At 33.5% G+C, this 23,647-nt stretch overlaps 1 protein-coding gene across 9 annotated transcripts in view; it reads left to right on the forward strand.

Moving 5' to 3' along the window:
- Positions 1 to 23,647, forward strand: part of LOC125055218 (fasciclin-3) — a 97,839-nt gene that overhangs the window by 18,205 nt on the left and 55,987 nt on the right. For all 9 annotated transcript variants that reach the window (XM_047657563.1, XM_047657561.1, XM_047657564.1 and 6 more), the window contains one exon: positions 13,819 to 13,982. In XM_047657563.1, coding sequence (XP_047513519.1) covers positions 13,931 to 13,982 — 52 coding nt within the window. In that variant the 5' untranslated portion in view covers positions 13,819 to 13,930. The remainder of the gene's footprint in view (positions 1 to 13,818; positions 13,983 to 23,647) is intronic.

The raw sequence follows: 23,647 nt of genomic DNA on the forward strand, positions 1-23,647 counted from the left end.
AAATATTCAATACATTTAACTAAGTAATACCTAATTTGGCAGTGTTGTGTGACGGTGTGAAAGTGAGGGTATTTGGGGTGTGCTCACGATGCAGGTGATTTAGCGCTAAGGATATTCTTAATACTCCTTTTTAGTATATTTAGCACAACTCTGAAACACAGAAAGATTCTGTTTTTTTTTATTCGAAAAACTAGAATATATCTGTCCTTCGGCGGTAGGTACCCGAGGTTTTAGAAGGGATTTCTAGGGCTCTCTGGCTATTGAGAAGAGTCGATTATACATCTATAAAAGCAGCCTTTTTGTAAGACAATTATTAAGTAGTTAGACTTAATAATATATAAAACAATTAGTGTATTTGGAAACGTGACTGAAAATTAATACTTTTGTTAATTAGTTTCTTGAATAGTTACTATCTAAAACGAATAATTAGGTAGTCAATTATGTCTTACAGCATTTGAAATATGAGTGATGTATTTTCAGTTATTTTTTTATTTAGCAGGGGTTAAATGATTAGCAGGCTCACCTGAAGTTAAGTGATAGCCCATAGACACTTAAAAACTTTCAGTTGAGACCTATTTCTTGAATGGCCCTAAGTCCAATTCCTAAACCAATTCGTGGTTCGGAAATACTTCAGTAGGCAGCTGGTTCCACATAGTGGTGGTAAAAACTGCCATCACATCGCAACACCGCAAATCGAATGTGGCATTTGTGTTAATGATTCAGCTCTCGGTCTATCCCCTTTCACTAGTATCGTATTGCGTACTCGTTCTTAGTATTTGTAATCTTCAAGATATTTTACGGTACTTTGATTTTATCTATACGAAAATAGGCATTATTAACATGGAACGTTTAGAAACGTTTTATACGTGACTGGAGCTCCACAGTAATAATAAAATAAAATAAAAATAAAATAGCCTTTATTGCTGAACTTATTTTTACAGTAATTTTTCTTACAAATACGTTTATAACTTTTAACAGTTTCTTTTCTTTTCATAAATCCGGTATCGGTAAACGGTCGTTTCTACATTTCAGCTTGTCTTTCGACATAGGCCTCCTCTAAAGATTTCCACTCTGTTCTATTTTTCGCTATGCGCGTCCATATTGGGCCCGCCACTTTTTTGATGTCGTCCTCCCATCTTCTAGTCTGTCTGCCTCTGTTTCTTTTACTATCTCGTGGTTGCCATTCTGTTATTATTCTCGTCCATTTCTCCTTCTTCTCTCTTATCATATGTCCAGCCCACCTCCACTTTAAGCACCTGTATGTTGTGTATGCATTCTTAAATTTTGTTTTGTTTTTGATACATTTTAGTTTAACTCGGTCTTTTCTTTTAATTCCTATTGTGCTTCTCTCCATTCCATTCTGACAAACTTTTATTTTCCTTGCTTGTTCTTCTGTCAATGCCCATGTTTGGCACCCATATAGTAAGCATGGTAAGATACACATATTGTATATTCTCCTCTTGTTCCTCATAGACATATCCTGGTTCTTCATGACTTCACTGAGTGACCAATATCTCTTCCAAGTATTAGTTATTCTTCTTTCTATTTCTTTTTGCATACATTCCTCAGTAGATATTAACTGTCCCAAATACACATACTCCTTTACATACTCTATTTCTTCATCATTTACTGTTATGGACTCTGTTTGTGAGGAGTTAGACATTACTTTTGTTTTCGTTAAGTTCATTGACAGGCCTGCCTTCTTACTTTCTTCCGCTAACTGTTGCAACATTTCCTTTAGGGTTTTCGGGTTTTCCGAAAATAAGATTAGGTCGTCTGCAAAGCGTAGGTGACTCAGATTTTCGCCATTTATATTTAGTCCTTTATTCGTCCAATCCAGATTTCTGAATATCATTTCCAGAACTGCTGCAAATATTTTTGGTGAAATTGGGTCTCCCTGGCGTACACCTCTCTCAACCGGAAATTCTTCGCCTATAGATTCTAGTTTTACTTGTGCGGTGCTTTTTGTGTATACGTTTTTCAGTATCCGTATGTATTTTGCATGTACGCCTTGATCTTTTAGTGCGTCCCAGATAAATCTATGTTCAAGTGTGTCGAATGCTTTGTTGAAATCCACGAACCCTATGTAGTAAATTTTGTTATATTCTTTAAATTTCTGGAGTATTTGTCTAAGGGCGTGTATGTGGTCTATTGTTGAAAAATGTCTACGGAATCCAGCTTGTTCTTTGGGTTGATTTTCTTCAAGTGTGTTTGTGGTTCTAGATAATATTATTTTTGAAAACACTTTGTAAATATTGGACATTAAACTGATTGGTCTGTAATTTGCTATATCTCCTTTGTCACCTTTTTTATGTAGTAGTATAATTGTAGATTTTGTCCAATCCTCTGGAATGTTTTCCGTTTTGATAATTTCATTAAATATATCTGTAAGTCTTGGAGCGATTACTGGTAACGTTGCTTTTAGAAGTTCGTTTGTAACAAGATCAGATCCAGGGGCTTTATCGAGTTTTTGTGTATTTATTGCTTTTATGGTTTCTTCCTTCATTATTTCCGGTATATATTCTTCATTAGTTATTTCGTCGTTTTCTTTTATAGTGTCTTTCTCTTTTTGACTTCGGTATAAGTTTCGGTAGAATTCTGTAGCGATTTTTAATATTTCGAGTCTTTTACCTGTATTATTGCCATCTTTCTTTCTCATACTTGGTATCCAGTCCTTTTTGTAGTTTAACTCCTTCAATGCCTTTTTTATTCCTCCTGTCTTTTCTATGTAACTTTTCATTGTATTAGATCTTTTAGTTTTTCTTTCTTTCCTAAGTTGTTCACTGATCTTTTTGCTTACTTCTGTTACTCTTTGGCGGTTTCCTTTAATTTCCTTTTGTCGTAAAAGTTCTTTTCGTTCTTGTAATAATTGTTTGATTGTAAGTGAGACTTCTTTCTTGATACTTTTGTTTGTTTTTCTGGTTACTGTTTTTAGTTGATTTAGTAATAGGTTGTATTTTTCTTGTATCGATGGATATTCTTTCTTCTCTAATTCCGCGGCATCTAGAGATGTTTGAAGATTATTAAGTAATAGTTTAGGGTCACCTGAGTATTGTACCGCTAATTGTTTATTTTGAAATCGTCTTGTTTTCTTGAACATTCCTGACATCGCAACTCGAACCATCCTATGGTCTGTGTGGAAGTTTAAATTGTTTATGATCGAAATGTTCTTGAAGGCTTTTCTATTATTAGACATAATAAAATCGATTTCATTCCTATATTGTCCATTGGGTGAGATCCATGTCCATTTTTTTGATGGTTTCCTTTTATAAAAACTGTTTAGAATACTTAATCTGTTTTCCAGTGCAAAGTTTACTAGTCTTGTTCCGTTTTTGCTTCTATTTCCATACCCATAGTTTCCTATGGTATTTTCTTCCCCACTATTTTGAATCCCAATTTGTCCATTAAAGTCTCCCATCACGATGACGTTTTTGTGTGCGTTATCAATAGCGTTTTGGAGATTTTCATAGAATTCCTCAATTGTTTTTACGTCCTCTTTTTTATCAGATTCAGTTGGTGAATATGCCTGTATAATAGACCATCTCTCTTCTTTATCTCCGTTCACGGGCAGTTTTATATTAAGGATTGCAATACGTTCCGAGAATCCACTAAGTTCTTCTATGTTGTTGACTAGATTTGCTTTCACCATGAATCCAACTCCATACAGCCCGGGCGTCTCCCCTTTATAATGTAGTACGTATTTGTCATGGTTTTCTATACCTTCTCCAAATCTGCGCATTTCGCTAATACCTATAATATCCCACTTTAACTCTTCTATTGCCAGCTCTAGTTCTTGGAGTTTTTCAGGTGTTCTAAGAGATCGACAGTTAATAGTTGCTATGTGGATGTCATTTACTTTGTTTTTCATGTTAGTGTTATTTTTCATGTTAGTGTTATTTTTTTCCTTTAGAGGGTCGTGGTCATTTTTCCCCACGATGACCAGTCGGCTTGGGGAAGTATTTTGTTTTGTTATTTTATGTTGGTTCATGTTGAGCTGTTTATTTTTCCGTTTACCGACAGTTAATTGTTATTCTTTGTTAGTTGTTGTCTTAGCGGGAAAAGACGAAAGAGAATTAGCTCTAATCCTCATTACGTCGAAAGCATTTGGTCTATTGTTAATCGGCGGCATTAGAGTTTGTTGTTTCCTTGGTTGAGCATTGTTTTGTGGGGATGATGATGTTTCTCTTTTGCGCTTTTCCTTATTTATGTTAGTATTTTTTTCTTTTACTACTAGTTTGTCAAATTTCAGGTACGCGATATTTCCCTTTTCTCTCTCCTCTTTTAGCTGCGCCTGCAACGTTTTCCTTTTCTCTATTACTTCCTTTGTGTAGTCTTCTGTAACATATACATTTTTGAAGTTTTTCTTCTTTCCCATAACTTCATTCTTCTTCCATTCGCTCGTAAAGGAAATCAGAATTGGTCTTGGTTTTCCAGAAGACTTTCCCTTTCCTAGACGATATATTTTGTTTATCTCATGTTCTTGTAATTGTATGTCAAGGTCAGTTTTGAAAATATGTATTGTATTTTGTATTAATTCTTGTGTAGACCTTTCGCCTTCATTTACTCCAAACATTATCAAATTGTTTTGCTTCTTTCCTCTTTTTAAACTTTCTACTTCCTTTTCGAGATTTTCTACTTTTATTTTTAAGTTTCTATTTTCTGTTATAATAGGTTGAAGTTTTTCGTCTAATCTCTCCATTATATTATTTGTTATCGAATCTTTCAATTCTATTGTTTGGTTCAAGATTTCATTCTTCATTTTATCAAACAATAGTTGAAACTGATCCTCCATTCTTGTAAACTAAATCTGCGTGTTATGGAACGTAATTAGTGGTAGTTTTTATTTACTTGCTCTGGCAACACTAGTTAGCTGTTACTGTGACAAGTGTCAATGTCATTGATCTTTTGTCTATGCTCAATATGATTGGTGAATTTCTAACCTCTAATTATCACTTTTTGGAGATACTTTTGTTGAAATTCAAGAACTTACGTGATATTGTGTGAAATCGGTAGTTCCACTACACGGACGACACTTCGATTTGTGTTTTGTGACGTCGCAGTCTCAAGAACAGTGTACGAAATTATTTTTTAGCACTCAATATTACGGAGCTACACAATTACGATGCTTACAGTATGACAGCCGGAAACGGAATCCACAGTAATATTTACGAGCAAATACTTTTTGTCAAGTATTAAACGAATTTTAAGTATTGCATAGAGTGTTCTGTCACTTTCTGTCTATGTGCGCATTTAACACTCGTATGGTGAAGGAAACCGGCATGCCTTTGACCAAAAGACGTTATGTGTCAGGCACAGACGGTGGATCACTTACTTGTCTGATAAAAATGATTATGGTTCAGATACAGAAATCAAAGACATAAAAGGTTGTAGCTCCATTGGTATACAAATATAAATTGTTGCATGGAAATATTTATTATCTTGACCATCGCCGTTCAGTCTTCTATTGATTGCACTCCGGAGAATGCTCCATGGAACAACACAACCGTCATCCCCCTTTCAAATAACTTCGTCTAGAATCTCGCTGGAGTTTCACCCCTTCGTTGCTGATAACCCGTTCCCTTCTTTGTTGATTTGGATCGTTCTTATAAAACAGCAAAGGAGTGGAACTTTCCGTCTTCCTTAGTTTAATATGGGCTCATTCAAGCGGCGACTAAATCTCCTCCAATACACCTCACTTAACATCAGGCAGGATTGTGGCAAAAGTCTGTCCAGTTCTGATTAAAAAAACGAGCGTTGTTTTTGAATTTAAAAATTAAAGCAATTTGTTCGATATACTTTATGTTGTATGTTGGTAAGAATGTATATTTTGACATTTAGGAGATTCGTGATAAAAATAAATGTTTTATTATATTTAAAATTATTTGCCACTGAAATATATTTTAACTGATGTCGTTAAAGCCAAGGTTCAGTTGTTAAACATGTTTCGTGGTTAACGCGATGTTTATTCAGATTCGTGTTACAGAAGAAATATTTTTTACTTATTACATACGCAATATTCCTAGAAAAGCCCCAATTATGAAGGTGAAAAGAAAGTTACAATAGGCCATTGAAGGCAGGCAATCACAAGGATTTCTAATCTAGGCGACCTATATGCCTAAACAAAGCGTGGTCTTATTACAGGTACGAATGTTATGCATTTGTTAACGTAATGGAAATCGAGATTTTTTTTAGTAACTTAATACTATTACAATAGAAAACTAAACTAAAAACATAATATAAACATAACAAGTAAAAACCTAAACCTTTTTATAACTTATTATAAATAATGCAATTTTTGTGAATTCAGCTAGTCAATATATCCGTCTCACAAGCTATAATATTTAGTGTGCGCAAGAGACGCGTAAATGGTGCTTCTCTAAGTAAATTGGTACGCGCCCGAGGCACTACCAGCAATTGCGACCGTATACTACGCCTAGTGTGTTATTTGGCACACGCTGCCCCAGTCTCTCCAACATTTCCGCATTATATATTGTACCTTTAAGGACCTTAATAAAATATAAGGTCCCTCCTTACCTCTAACTTGTTGTGTCCTACCATACCCAAGACAAACAAAGTTGGATACATTACTGGGTAAAATTGGTACACTCCATACAACCTCATGTATATGTATCTCGTAAATTTATTCTGAATACGCGTGGAGCGTATCAGAGAATATTTCTTTTCTTGTGGGGCCCAAATCATAGAGTTATATCCAAGTGGCTCCTAACAAGTGCATTATACAATGCCATTTTCCATCATTATAATCTCTAATACCAATATCACCAAAAGTAGTGCTTTCAAACGTTAAAATATCAAATTATATATAATTATTTTTGTGTGAATGTTATTTATGTTATTATGTTAATTATGTTTGTGAATAAATAAAATATATTTTACCTTTGATTTAACGAATTTCTAAGTGAAAAACAGTAAAGCTTAATAATTATACTGTTAAAATTCAAATAACTCAGTGGCGCTACAACATTTAGGACTGGGCCTCCGATTTCTGTATTTGTTTCATGATCATTTGTCAATTAATAACTTAAATTTTGATCATGAAAAAGTGCAGTTTATTATTATTAGCAAAATTGAATTTCACTAAAACAAGCCTCATTTATATAACAAAATTTTTAAAATGTTTTTGTACTACCATATAAGATTTCTAATATATTGCTATTTTTCATTAACTTTTGGTTTCTTTCTCGACGAGTAATTCTTTCGCCTTTTTATATTTATGACGCGTAGGTACGCCAAATCGAAACCTAATTCTCCTGATGTATGGACTGCAATTTTAGGAAAAATATAGAATACAATCTAAAATAAGAGTATCTACGGTCACCATTATGGTATCAAATGATATTTTAAGTACAATATAATTCGTTCGCGTGACACCATTTATAGACAGTTTTTGTCTTACATCAATCATTTAATTGTGGCTCCCTCTTTTAGACTCTAATCTAGCCAATTAAACTGGATCACTTGAACGTAATTTAAAGTTTTAGTCTTGAAAGGGAATTTTGATAGTTGAAAACAAATTTTTATAATCAGTCAAATAACCATAGATACTGTTACATAAAAACTTTTCTTTTTATCAACTTTTTAATTATTTTGAATTTGGAACACGTATATTATTTTAAAAACTTCTATCGATTTTGCGCCATTTCACATATTTTTTCGTGTTTCTTATCAAATTTCGTGGCCATTTTTTTGCTGAGACTTTAATAAATATGTAGGTATAAATGTTAATAATATTACACTACTTCATTAAAAAAAAAACATTTTCATTTGTAACAGAACTTATGGCGACTAGCTACAATTATTTAATTAAACATTTTAGGTCAAACCGTTTATATATAACCACAGACTATAGTAGTGGTACATTGTCATAGGTTAAAAAAAACTCAAGTTTCATTGTGTACTAATATTAAAACGATTGTAATTCCTACAATGAGAGAACATAATATAATCTTTTCATTCAGGTACAGATCATAAAAAGATATCTAGCTTTTTACACATTAGAAAGAACGAACGAACTGAATATTTTGACTGTTGACCTTATGTTATCTAAATATTTATTATGTAAGGAACTTTGACTTAAAGTCGTATCTCCCCAATGTGGGGTAGTCCGTAGTATCCAGTGTAGAACACCAGCCTGATCGGTTTTGGGTAGCTCTTTTGATTTCATACTCCTTTCGTCTCTGCAATGATGCTTCGTGGCCAGGTCTGTTTTAGGCGGCACTTCGCTTTTCAGCGTTTTTTAGTTCTGAGCTGGAGCAAAAGGATCTTTAGATAACCCCAAATGCAGTTTGGAACGAAGAGCTGTATTGAAACGTCATTTGAGAGCAGCTAGTAATAAATTAAAAATAAGTGTATCTTCATAATATATGTAAAACCTCCTTTATTTTGTAGAAACGTGTAAAATCTGTCACATTAAATTAGGAACGGAATAATCAGTAATAAGTACATATAACCGTGTAAAATGAACCTATAAAGTTTATCTAAAATAAAACTAGGTTTATGTTCACTATAAATCGCTTATTATTATTGATTGTGAGAGCAATAAATATTGATACGGTTCGATATTTCCGCGTGAAAATATGACTTTTACCTGTAAAGTCCCACGCTAGTGTGGTAGCTTTTACAAACTTTTTAAAGCTCAAATTGCGTAGACCACTGTGGAACCAGCTGTCCACTAAAGTATTTCCGAACCAATTCGACTTGAGGGTCCTTCAAGAAAAGAGCGTATCAATTATTAAAAGGCCGGCAACGTACTTGCGAGCCTTCTTGTAACGTGAGTGTACATGGGATATCACTTAATATCAGGGGAGCCTCTTGCCCGTTTGCCTCCTATTACATAAAAAAATCTAAAATTGTCTGTACCTGTTTTGTTGCTTATTTAAACGGGGTCTAATGCATGAAATGAAGAAAAGCCATGGAGGTTGTGGTTGAAAACTATATTGTTTCCAATCGATATTGAAATGTCATCAAAGCGGTAGGAAGACAGCGGGAAGCTTTAGGTACCTCAGCTTAATTAGAGCCACTTCCGCGGTCCTGAATTGGATTCCCGGAAATCGTAAATAAGAGAAAATTGTTTCGCCTTTGGCGCAAAACTCCTAGGAAACCAGAAAAATATTTTATCAGGAAAGGTTAAGAAAAGTCTTCAAGTAAATTCAATTCGAGTATTTCTCATATTTATCTGTTCTGTCACAGATTCAAAATCTCATCCTTCAGTAGTCACAGCAAGTAAAGGTTCAGACAATTTAAAAACCTTGTGACAGTGGTTGGTACCACATAAAGATCCATATGAAGGACATTTTTGATTTCTTTACTCTTACAAAATATGTATTTTCACCGAAATGTCTGATCCACGTTGTGAAGGGGGTGGGCGAGCCCCAATCAATGAATGCTAGGCAACCGAGTACCAACAATGTCGTCATTATAGATGACTTGCTGTAACACCGAAACGAATGCTCACGGCCACTTATAATCGGATTTAATCGAAAACCTCTATTTTTGAATGACTCCTAATGACTAGGGAGTACTTGTCTACAATTATGGGAGTCTAGTTTTGAGAGTTGTATACCAACTAAAATACGTAAGAGCAGTTTTGGCCTAGTGGCTTCAGCGTGCGACAATCATCCCTGAGTACCTAGGTTCGATCCCCGGCTGTGCACCAATTGAATTCCTTTCTACGCGTATTTAACATAAGCACGAACGGTAAAGGAAAACATTGTGAGGAAACCGGCTAGAACCAAAAAGTCCACGGCGTGTGTCAGCCACAGAACACTTGCCTAGTAGATTGACAAATGATTGACATATACAGAAATCTGAGGCCCAGACCTAAAAAGGTTTAGACAGAGACAGACTTAAAATTTATTTTTAAAATACGAGTCTTTGTGTAAATTTAGCAAACAACTTGAGAATTATTAATTAAAACTATTAAACACAGTTCTTAGGTATTTTTATTTTATAAGATAAAGGCAAACCTAAACGGAACAGCCATAAATGACAGCTACCGCAGCCTACGGACACCCATGCTAGTGATTGCGTTGCCGGCTTTTATATTGTCTTTTACACTTCTGCGTCTTGTTTCATCTAGTAGCTTCTACCTTATCTAGTACCTTTACATCACATGCCGCTTTTATTCCTTCACCGAGATTGTTGTGAAAAGCCGAGGTCCGAAGTCACTACATTAGGGTTTATTTTGTATACTTACAGCTAACATAACTTATATACAACAAAAACTATTATCCTAAATACAGACAAAGATGGAATACATAATATGTATTATACAAAAAGGTTCAAATATATTTATTTCGTAAACGTAATTCGGGTGTGCTGTGTGATGGTGTGAAAGTGAGGGTGTGTATGTGTGTATGCTCATGATGCAGGTTATTTAGCTGTAGGGATATTCTTATTACTTTTTAAGCATATTTCCCGATAGCTTAAACAATTCAAGGTTAACACTGGATGGATTAAAAATACGTGTTTGTTGTACATAATAAAATTTGAATCATTGATTTTGATGTACGGTGTAACAATCGGCTAGTAACTGCGGAGTTTTAACAAAAGCTTTAAATTCATATCAGGGTATGCTGAATAATTGTAATTGCGAATGTTAATTAATTTCACTTCAATATTCATTATTGCTTTTTGATATTAAATCGGTTTTGTCGATAATTCATTTTTAATCATTAATTTATTACATTACAGATTCTATGTTTAATTATCGAAGTTTGTATATTGCTATTTGATATGTCAAATATGAAATGTTACGAAAAAATTATTGGGTACATTTATAATGAAGCCTACTAGATCTAAGGATTTATTCGAAAAGATTTATCAAGGAGAATTTTGAAAGGTTATTTTAAGTACAAACGTTATTTTATTTAATGCTTTTGTTCTTTTGCAGAGATTAATTATTAATAAAAGATCCTTGTTATGTCTGAATAGTGTTTTATAATTTAATGTAAAGGAATTATTCAAATCGCTTCGGATTTATAATTTATAACATATAAATCAAACTTTAGGCACGGCACAAAGAAGAGCTTAATTTACACTTAATTATATTTATTTAGCACTTAATTTTTAAAACGCCGGCAACGCAATTCCGAGCCTTCTGGCAATGTGAGTGTTCATGGGTATCACTTAACATCAGATGAGCTCTTAGCTGTTTGCTGTTTCTTTTGTTAGTTAAATAAAATCAGGGTTAGTATGTAAATCATTTTGGTAATTAGCCTGTGTCTGACAAAGTGTCTTAAAAAATATAATCGACCAATGCTGCACAGCCTTCGTTGGCATCAGAGTTAAAAATCACGTATATATATAATATCTCTATTAAGATTTATATAGAAAAAGGAATGGTTTAGAAGTTTACACATAGTTTGGTCTTTTCTAAGATCATGCTGCTTCGATATCGATCCTGGACATTCAGAGCGCTAACAAAAGTAGCTAGAGAGGCTACAGCTCTATTATAAGGCAATTTTGAAGGCCGGCAACGTACTTTAGAGCCCTCTGGCAATGTAACTATGGGCGGCGGCTTCACTTAACATCATGAAATTGGTATGTAGGCACTTGGCTTGTTCCCAATATCAACAATATTTTATTGGACGAGTCGAATCTTGATTTTACCGGAAACCCATCCGAAGTAGAACGCGTCGTCTGTCACTTAACCAGAACAAAAAGCCGGAATAAGTAGAGAGCGTATGCTTTATTCCTTCTGTGGGACAGCTATTTTGGTATGCCCGCCGGATGCGCCGGCGCACATATCTGTACAGTGCGCAAATAATGTTAATGGCTAAAACGCTTACGCACTATTTATAACACAAATATTTAACTTAACCTTGATAAATAATAAAATATAGGGATTCATCGACAACTCTTTCGGTCGTTGGACGCACGTTTTTTTATACATCTATTAAACTTAGTACCGTTTGTTGCCATGGTTACGATGTAATTTCCATACAAAAAAAAACTGATAACTGAGATTCTTATCAGCCAGTATATGCCATGATTGGGTTGGCTGGGGTTCACGAAGACCTAGGATAGGACTCGGAGCCGACACACAAGTAACATAGTAATACTAACTTTAGTTCACGTTTACTAAATCAGCAGAATTTTCCAAATTTCGTCTGCAAAAACCAACCTAGAAGTTCAGGCTGTCGTTCCAATTCGCGAGTGTAACAGAATAAACACTACTTATCCAGAGCTGGATATACTCGGTAGTGGTATCAATTTAACAAAAAGCATTCTTAAGTGCCTATTTAATATCTAATACGCTGTTTTGCTATAATTGTCATATATTTTTGGTAGTTTGTAACATTCTGTAGATATAGCTTTATGTATGTGGTGAACTTTTAATAAATAAGTTAAAATAAAATAATACAGCCGTTTACTTTTTATATGAATACATTTTACTATCACTAAGTAACATTTTTAAGTAAAATAACAATTAACAATAGTTTTTGAGCGAAGGTACCTAATCTAATAGATACAGTAGAAGTAAGCTTCCTATTTAGTTTTTTATTTGAGCGAAGTATTCATAGATAAAATCGGCTCAAATATGACTAATTTAATCTGTGGTATCCTGGTGATAATAAAGAGTCGTTGAAAATTACGAATCTGTGGACAATAGTCGCCTCGGTGCGGTGAACCGGCCACTCAACTCGAAGTTGGCTCGTGACCGACCGAAATAATTAGTATTATGTACTTCCTCTTCCAAATATTTTGTTGTAAAATTCCATTGATTTCTGAATTTATGTCATTTTCTGGCATACAAAAGTGGCAATGCAAGTTATTATCTAACAGACTAAAGTGATGTTTTAAAAAAAATTGTCTTAAGGATCACCATAACATAATATAATATAAATAGTGTTAGATATTTGTGTTGCTAACGTTACCCACATGTCCGTGTGAACGGCAGCGGCGCAGACGCACAAATAAACAACACGTAAATACAAGAAATTATTTAGATTTCGTATTGTCTTGAGAGCTTTCTAATTATTTTGTGCTTTGTAACAGGTTTTACGCTGCTAAATAAATATAGGCCGAAGCAAAGATTTTAGTTGAAGAAATGCTCAAGCAGTGAGTTTTAGAAGGTGTTTTACGCTCACTTTTGAAATTTCGTCTGTTTGCATTTAAAAGGCCGACAAAGAACTTGTTTAAAGTGAAGTAGATTCACGGTGTCTTGTGTCCGTCCAACGTATGCTAAGGCCAATTTCGATTACAATCGCAATGCTTAAGACTAATTATTGATGTAATTTACAACAATAATATCTATTTAGCGACAAATGCAAAATAATAAATTAAAGAGTTCTATCTTCTTCTAATATATAAAATTCTCGTGTCGCGGTGTTTGTGGTTAAACTCCTCCGAAACGGCTCGACCGATTCTCATGAAATTTTGTGTGCATATTGGGTATGTCTGAGAATCATCAACATCTATTTTTCATCCCCCTAAATGATAAAGGTAGTCCACCCCTATTTTTTTTATTTTAGATAAAAAAAAATATTCTTAATTTTTTATGATACAGCATTGAAAAAATACATACAACCCCTAATTTTCACCCCTCTACGATCAACCCCTATTTTTTATTATAAATGATATAGGTACAAGGCAAATCGACGTTTGCCGGATCAGCTAGTATACATATATATATACACAGTGTCTTTATAAAAGAACCTTTTTGAAACAGCCATAAAAACTACCGTACAATCAAATCACAATTTGAATAAACATTCCAAATTTGAAGCATGACCCTTTATACTCTATCTGAACGAACCAGAGACTAAAAAACTTATAAACCCTTTTTTGTTACAGAAAGCGGCCAGCCAGTTCGAAACTAGTTTAAGGATAAAAAAACAAAAACCCTCTGGACCGCATCTAGTAATGCTTGTGAGTTTATCTGTGCAACATTGAAGTTTGTTACAAGATGGCTGTGTTTCCCGCGTTTTTTGGATTGGTCCTAGTCTCACTAGTGACAGGTAAGTGTTTTATTTCTTTTAATAAATTAAATATAATGTATTTTATTATTGTTGGGTGTTTTTTTATTAATAAAAAATATCTATCAGGACACAAAGATGTAACAAAACCAAAAAAGAGACGTTACACTCATGACGTTTGAATTTTGTCAATAATAGCTGGTTAAAGTGAAAGATAAGCTAAACTAATTTTCGAATATTTTATTTCATACTAGTTGTAGTAAATTTTACAAAGTAGGTACTTATATTCGTAATATAAGTTATATTTTAAGTTTTTTACGTAATTAATTAAATTACCGACCGACCGCTTTACCGACAGAAATGCGTTCCTGTAGCGTTGTTTCGTAGACGAATAACGTTTCACATATTTAATACTCTTATGAAAGTCCCTGAGTTCGATTTCCAGGGAACTTTAATTGATACAAAGATTCGCAGCATGCCTCGTTACATATTTTTAAAAATAAAATGCAGATAACATTATTACTAACCAAAAAATTGGGAGGTTTTAAATTAAAACATAAATAACCAATAGCCACTTGTGTTCAGTTGTAGTTCATCCGTTAGCGGTGTCAAGATCACATTACATAAACAGACAAACACACGTGGCAGTTTTTCTTAATGTTTACGTTACAATAATATAGCTTCCGTTGAACGTGTTGCTTTTGATGTCTGTGTTGTTAAGTGGGCATTAGTGACGTCAAGCGACACTTGCCGCGGTCAAGGTTTTGATGGGTAAGAGAGAGTTTAGTAAAATATTTTTTAGAATAGAATATAATAGAATTTATTTTTACTCAAATCATCTAAATATTTCTCACTTCTCTCTCTTACTACCTCTTTTTTTTCTCTCTCTTTTGCCCGACTTATAAAGTTTACGTAGATTATGATTTCATTGCTTTTATTCGAAAAATACATCTCTTGATGTCCGTCGCCCCACAACTGAGTGTTTAAAGGCAGATTTTGCCGCCACCACTATTTGGAACCAGCTGCCCACTGAAGTATTTCTGACCCAATTCGACTTAGGGTCTTTCAAAGAGCGTACCAATTCTCTAAATGCCGGCAACGCATTTGCGAGCCGTCTGACATTGAGAGTGTGTGTGGGCGGCGATATCGCTTAACGTCAGATGAGCCTTCTGCCCCCCGTTCTATAAAAAAAAAACAAATATCTCTATTTTGTTTTAGTACATTAGCCATTCCCACATGAATCCAATTGTTGTAAGCTCTCACATAAGTTCATACTTCGAAGTCTCCATAAAACAGTTCCCTCAACCCTCCAAAACTGCCAAAACACTTCAACAACTTCCTCACTCCGTTGTTGTGTATCCCCTCTTTTTGTTACATCGAAAATTTTCCAAGAATATGTCAGACGGAAGCATTAATACCTCATGTGTCCATGAACTGTGAAATTCAGTTCAACTAAAAATAAACGTCTGCATTCTCTGCGTCGCGGTCAAAGTTAACGCTATTTCTGGCCTACTTGTTGCGTCCATAGACCATACAGACGTTGACATAGATAATAGAACAGTATCTAGCATGTCAAAATGACTTAAATAATAGTAAAAAATCTCTGAAAACATACGAAAAATAAGTCTTAAGTATATTTCTGAATGCTTCGAAGTGTTTAATAAAGATTTGACAGCAATTCGGTCCCAAGATGGAGGATGGCATACACAAGACAAACTTTACGTAAACTTCACCTTCCGGGATTTAGTCTTTGCCTACTATATACCACACACTGTTGTAACATACAGTTGTAACTCTAAAAGAAACAATTTGTTAAAATCAAACATAAAGTTTTTTATCGAAGAACTGGGAACCCTGACACAGGTATTTTTTACTTAAAAGTGTACCCAAATCTTACACATTGAAGCGTGTTGTTATAATGAATAAAAAATTTATATACATATAAAGATATATTTACATATATTAAAGATGCTAGTCTTCTAATAGGCGAGTAGGCTGATCCTTCTGTGCCTGATACAGGCCGTCAAGTTTTGGGGTCTATGGCAAGCCGTTTTCCTATTTTTTTTTTAATATAAGTAAATTACTTAATAACGTTAGAGCTAGAGCAGTGATGGCCTAGTGACATAAGCGCGTGACTCTCATCCCTGAGGTCATAAGTTCCAGGCACCGTTTCTTTCTATATGCGCACTTAAGATTCGCTCGAACGGTGAAGGAAAACATCGTGAGGAAGCCGGCTTGCCTTAGACCCAAACAGTTGACGGCGTGTGGCACAGGAGGCTGATCACATACTTGCCTGGTTGAAAAATGATTATGAAACAGATACAGAAATCTAAGGCCCAGACCTAAAAATATTGTAGTGCCACAGATTTATTTATTTTTACTTAATAACGCTTCTATTTATCCCGGGTTAATACTTTTTAATTTCATAAATAATCGTTGGTATATAAACATGTTTGAATACATTAAATATTTGGTAGTTCTATTGTTTTTGGAAAACAAAACAGTCTGTAATAAATTTCAAGTACATTCTATACTCTATAGCCACCGAGTTACATAACCTTAATCACACATGACTCACGTATAACGGTATCTAATTATCGTTTCGCTAAAATAAGGAAACCGCGTGGGAAATATCTATTGTTTTTAGGCCAATTCAAGACCTACCTCAATGTTACTTTTATACGGGAGGGCAATTGACAGTTGGCCTCCCGTGTAAAAGTAGCACATCTTTCCATAGCGTTAAGTGCGCGTGGTTTCCTCGGGGGAAGCTTCAGGGAAAGTAGAAAGTTATTCTTTAATAACTTACGAAACTTATGAAAAATATTCACACTATTTTTGCTGGTAAATGTTTCATATTTTCCGAGAGATTATTGCTTTAACTAATTAATGAAAATTATAAGCTCTAACTAACGTTAAAAAAAGTTGATTATGAAAGAAACGTTTGTCTGTGCGCTGATTTTTTATTTTCATTAGTTATATATGGAATGTCTTTACTTTTTTATACTGAAACAATTTTTTACTGGATTTAAGTTATGTATTTACAATTATTTTTCATAATTTTAAATTTAACCAACGTTTCGCGTGCTTTACAGCGTGCGTGGTCACGGTGACTGAAGACAAAAGGTGTTGAATGTCAAAAAGTGTCAGAGCTGTAGAAAAAGTTGCATTATCTCTATTTGTTTCCCCGGAGTATCGACTAAAAGATGGAGAGTTTTGGCAGAAATGGCTCAATGTCCTCTATTTTCGCGGATTAAAATGTGTGAAAGTTATGTCAATAAAAGACAATACTATGTCTTTACTTTTATCTTATTTGATATTTTTGAGAAAGTATTCTTTCATAAAAACCTATCAAGGAAGTTCCAAGATTCTTCAAAGAATCGTCATTCAACCTACTTTGCGTTGGTTCACCGTTAGTGAAATCGAGCGTGCTTATTGTACTGTAATTATTACTAGTTCATGACCGCGGATTCGTACGTAAAACTATAATACTGACTAATGTATGAGAGAGACGTCAACAATCAATTACTTTTTATTTTATAATCCTACAGCTAACATAAATAATATAAAACAAAAAACAATCAATCAATATAGCCAAAGATGGAATACATGATATATATAAATCAATAAATATCATTAAATATGTATAACAAAAATAAAACCTAATTCGGTTGTTTCGTGATGGTGTGAAGTGAGGGTATTATATCTTAATGGAAAAGAGTACTTGGGGAGAGTTCAAGTATTACGTTACGCAATTTTTGGAGATTATTGATCCCCCCCCCCCAATTAACGCGCCGTAACGTTTTTCTGTATCCATTACGTTTCGTGACCACCTAGTGACTCTTTATACCTATAAGTTACCATTATGTGGTGTAAAGTACTGGAAAGTCTAAAATAATATTAACAATAACGCGTAATTCAATCGCCGCCCGGCATCGTTACGTTTTATAAAAGGTCCCCCCCCCCCCCCAAATTCGTTACGTAATACTTGAACGCTCCCTTGGTAGCGTTTCTTCGTTATTGTTTGTAAAGTATAACTTCATAACTACAAAACTAAGCCCCTAACCATGAGTAAATTAGTCTATGACCACATTAAAAATTCTGTGTTGCAAACAAACTCAATTTGCCAATAAAATTGGCATTCGTTTACGCCTATCGAACTATAAAATGTAATAGAAATACCTGCGCGTCTGTGTTGCCAATTTATTACATTATTTTCGCTTTCGCTCGGGAGAGCTTATTTGAATTAGGCTTGGAACATAAACTAGAAACTTTTTATTATTGCTCTCCATTGTTTTACTCGCAGTGAACATATTTGTTGAAATCTGTTCACTGTATCTGTAGGAAGACTAAAGTATGTACATATATATATATATATATATATATATAAGTTAATTAAAAAGATACAATACAATGTGATCCTTTTCCAAAGTTCTACTAGTTCTACTAAAAATCTGATACTTATTAGTTATGTGTGTGACGAGTGGCTAAAAGTAATATGTGCGTAGAGTTTATAATGCATGGCAACGATAAAATATGATATACAGTTGACTCTCGATAATTTGAAACTCAAGGGACCAGAGATAAATTTCAAATTATCAAGAGTTCAAAATAACAAGTGTTTTTAATAACCACGAGGGGGAGGGGCGACGGAAGGAAATAAGAATTTGATCAAAATTTGTTACTTATTATTTCTATATTCTTATTATGTAATAACAATTATTCACAAATTTTTGACACAAACCTCATTTATGTAAACAATTGACAAGTCTGTGCATGTATGTACACAAACGACAGGTATGTGCATGATAAACGCTTCAAATTATAGAGAGTAGAGAAGACCGGATTTCAAATTATCGCATGTTGGCGAGCAAGATAATACTTTTTCAATTTCAAATTACCGAAGGGACCAATTATCATTGATTTTATTCAATTTATCGAGTATTTTTCAAGGGACCGGATTTTTTTTTCAAATTATCGAGAGATTCAAATTAACTAGTGTCAAATTATCGAGAGTCGACTGTAATGACATTTTGTAACACTATGTTTTAAACTACGAGAACCAATTTTTTTGTTAAAACGACAAAGAAGCGTTGTCTACCCAATACCCCTCATTCAATTTCATTGATATTTCGTTCCAATGCGATTCATCAATTACATTGTTTGAAACCTAGGTCGATGACACGACCTTACCACTAAGAAATCTTACAAAAATGTATCCCTATTTATTTACTTAAACATCGAAGTTTCGGGAAAGTACAAAGATAGGGAATATGTAATTTTAAATGATTAAAATATAAAGGCTAAAAATCTCTGCAAACATTTCATATTTAAATTGAAGATAAGATTAATAGTAATACTTTTAAGCAAAATTGTATGTATTAAAATCTGATTTACGCGATTATTTAAAGCTAAAACGTACGTCATATAATGGCAGCTTTATATTAAAACTTTGTGTGAAAAATTACCCTTCAGTGGCCTGAATTTGCGACGAGAACTTATAGAGATATTATCTATGATAATCGTTTGGCGTTTCAAATAATAAAAAACTATAAAGGATGGATGGAGGAAGCAAAGAACAGATTCAAATGGAAAGTTCTGGAGGAGGCCTTTATCCCAAAGGTATATACCATACTGCAGAACACAATGTATATAGAAATAACTAAAATTAACGTAGACGAACTGTTTAGTACCAAAATATACACCCATTGATTTATATTTTTATAGAATAAAGTAGCTTTATTACTATTATAAATTATGTATAGCGATTTTCTTTAAAACATAAGTATGAAACGTTTATAACCGCAATTTTTTTTATAAATATCACTGGCAGTGAATACGTCATTTAACGATAACACCGTTACTTCTTGTATATAAAAAACGTTATCAGAAATAGAATATCTTGCAACCATACTTTTCTGAAAGAGTTTATACATTTTTTTGTGTATATTCTGAGAAAACTACTTTATTTTTTTACGATTTGTCGTTATAATACATATAACCCTTCTACCAAATCCCATTTTAATAAGGAGATTAGTACTAATAATCTTTATATAGCAAAACACCGGGACATCTAGTAAATGTATAAATATTAAATTGTCTTCTAAATTGTTACCTTTCACATTTTCATAGAGAGTATTAACATTTTGGTACATCAAAGTATAGCTATTGTCTGGGCGTCGCACTGCGAGTCATTGCACTTAAGACAAGGTTTTTAACATCCCACCTCACCCCCTTAACCACCCAACGAGAAAATGGTGCTTTTGAGAGGTTTTTAAGTTTTTAAAGCGAAAGAAAATACAACAACTATGTGTGACAATAAAGTGTTATACAATATACAATTACATACGGCAATATAGTTTTACATACACATCACTTTTACGTTGATCACGATTGATCTATATATGAATAATAAATTTTTAAAAATCAGTGGCGCTACAACCTTTTTAGGTCTGGGCCTCAGATTTCTGTATCTTTTTCGTCATCATTTGTCAATCTAATAGGCTAGAATCAGCCTCCTGTGCCTGACACACGCCGTCGACTTTTTGACTCTAAGGCAAGACGGTTTCCTCACGATGTTTTTCTTTACCGTTCGAGCGAATGTTAAATGCGCACATAGAAAGAAAGTCCATTCGTTCACAGCTGGGGATCGAACATACGACCTCAGGGATGAGAGTTGCACTCTGAAGGCAACAAGGCCAACACGGCGTATATAAATAATTAATAAATCTTATTTAAGTGACTCGCAAAAATACAATATTATCTTCACAACCGTGGAAATAGAACGCATACGATACATATTCATTAACTAAAGAAGCTATCTCTAGCTGAAGCTTAAATTTCCAGCATACCAAAGATTTATTGCGTACGAAGTATAATTTAGTAAGTAGCATTTATTGAGCTACCACAATGTCGGTACAACTTTCTCTTGCAACAAGTCAGTCAAGTTTTTAACAACTCCACTCTCACTCCGCTTAAAAGAGCTAACTATTTAATATAGGAGATTATTCTCACATACATTTTATACTATATTAATATCTATATATTTTTAACTCCTTTAGACAGAGAAGGATTAAGCAGATAACTTTAAAGGCCTTGATTTGATAACAGGCAGTAAATGTAAAGTTAAAAGCAATTGACGACTTATTGGTCTAGTGGTTAGTACCCCTGACTGCGAATCCATGGGTCCAAGGTAGGCACAACACCAAATGCTTATCGATGTGATGAGCATTTGGTGTTGTGCTTAGGTTTTGGGTGTTTAAATATGTATTTATATATCTATCTATCTATAATATGTAAGTATATCCGTTGCCTAGTACCCATAACACAAGCTTCACCAGCTTAGCATGGGACTAGGTCAATTGGTGTGAATTATCTAAAAAAAATATATGTTATGTATTTTTTTTATTAACCTTTATAAGTGTACATTTGTTACCTAAATTAATAAATGATTTTGAATTATAATTTGAATTGAAATCAAAGTCTTTACACAATTATGTAGATCGTTACTTATATTTAATTCCATAAGCGAGGATGGGATTAAAGCTATGTCCTTTACAGTCGCCCTAAAACTTACATTGATTCTAGAATTGATATTAGGATTATAGTTTTAAAGGTCAATGTACTGTACAAGTCAGTGACCGCTCTTTGATCAAGGACAATAATACGCACGATCCGTCTATTTGAAGCTTCAATGAGTTATCTTAAATCTTGTATCTATTTCACAGCTATAAAATATTTTCCAAAACAGAATGTTTAGCTTTTGCCAATTAAAATCATTTTAAAGTGTATTCATTCAACGGAAATCTTATCAAAACCGCCTACTGCCTATCTGTCTAAATTATTTTTGTAGTGCTAGTCAATTCAATTTGAATTTTCGTTATAATAAGAATGGTTAGACCTTTTTTGGGAATACAGTCAAAAAAACTATTAGACTGATTCAAAGGTTTAGTTACGATTTTACAAATATTGATTACATCACTAAAACGCAAATTGTTATATTAAAACAAAACGGTTTTTCTATATTTTAGGCAGTCTTTCGTTGTTACGTGTTTAACGAAAAATGACAGAATTATAAAAAATCTTATTCACGTATCGAATAGTCAAATATCATAATTTTATTTAACTGACGCTCATCTTTATAAGCGGATTAAAATGATGGTTTTGGCCGTGGCCACATTAAAACTATACAAACCTGTTTCTTTACTTAGTCTCTATACTAGAACCTGTTTTAGGACAATAGTAACACAACCCACAACGTCCTACGCTCGTCGACAGACATAATATTGGGTCTAGACTGTGCGTCAATGAAATAATAAGGTTAGAGGTTTTCAGTGAATCTGTCGTTTTCATAGAATGTCTGATGGAATTTTATTTTTGCAAAATTTTATTTTCTTAAATTCTTTATACATCAAATTTGTAGGTATACTTTTTAATTATGTTAATTTAAGTTCGGTTCTTCTTTCTAAAAAATCTTTATTTTACAAACTACCTAACTATACCTAACTAAAAAATAAGACACACAAAGATAAGAGCCGTCACTAAAGTTACAAACGCGTTATCTTTTGCTCGAAAACTGAAATAGCATTGGAAGAGGCGGAAGGGGAGATACTTAGACCGCTGGGAAGATGATCTGAAAAGATCAGCTGGCAAAAACTGGCACTCCATAGCACAGGACCGACAACAATGGGCATCTTTGGAGAACGCCTTTACCCAAACCGGGACTCCTGTTAAATAATATATATATATATATATATTAATAACATAATCTAAGCTAACCTACTAACAAAATCAATATTTTTGGTCACTTTAATATAACAACTACCAACTATTGCAAAACAGGAAATAAAAAGGCTTATTATTATTATTAACTAACTATAAACCATGGCATAAAATTAAATAACTTTTAATATTCCAATAAAAATACTAGAAGGTGGCTACGCATTTATAAAGAAAGGTTGGTAAGTTATCTTACCCGAAACGGCTCAATTGCCCCCCAGAATATATATATATACATGTATATGTATTTTATTTGTGAAATAAATCTTTCCCTTCTAATATAAAGTACTAATCGAAAACATCTTTGAAGTGAAAACCCAAAATTACCGTATGCGGGGATGTGTTGAATTCTATTTTAAATTGCGAATATTTCGCGAGCAACGCTCCGTTGGTTGCTAAAATTAAACACCACATGTTTTGATAGGAGATATTTTAACCAACGGCACTTTGGAATTGTTTTGTAAACATCACCAATATAAAATTGTCTTTTTAGCTTTAAAAATTTAATAAACGTATATAATATTTTTGTTTGTACCTTTTTGAAGTACCTGAAAGCATTGGCGATAAAATATAAGGCTCATCACATATGATTACAATATTATTAGGAAAAAAAACACTGCAACTTCAGTATTTTTTAAATTCTTTTCAATATTATTACATACTAGCTGGCCTGGCGAACATCGTACCGCCTAACAGTCGATTCTTTATTTTTTTGAAATACTTATTCTGCTATTCGGGACACCGGTCTAGCTAGTAAGATAAAAAAAAGAAAGTTGATAAGACAACAAATACATTATGTCAAAAAAATAAAAATTTACCTTCCCGGAACACCTCCACTAACACTTGAACTTTATGCTATGGTATTAAAGTTCAAATTGACTTTTAAGTATTATTACGAATGTTTTGTATGGGAATATAGAAAAGTGTTGTTT

Source organism: Pieris napi, chromosome 13 (assembly GCF_905475465.1).
Source record: "Pieris napi chromosome 13, ilPieNapi1.2, whole genome shotgun sequence".
NCBI lineage: Eukaryota > Metazoa > Arthropoda > Insecta > Lepidoptera > Pieridae > Pieris > Pieris napi.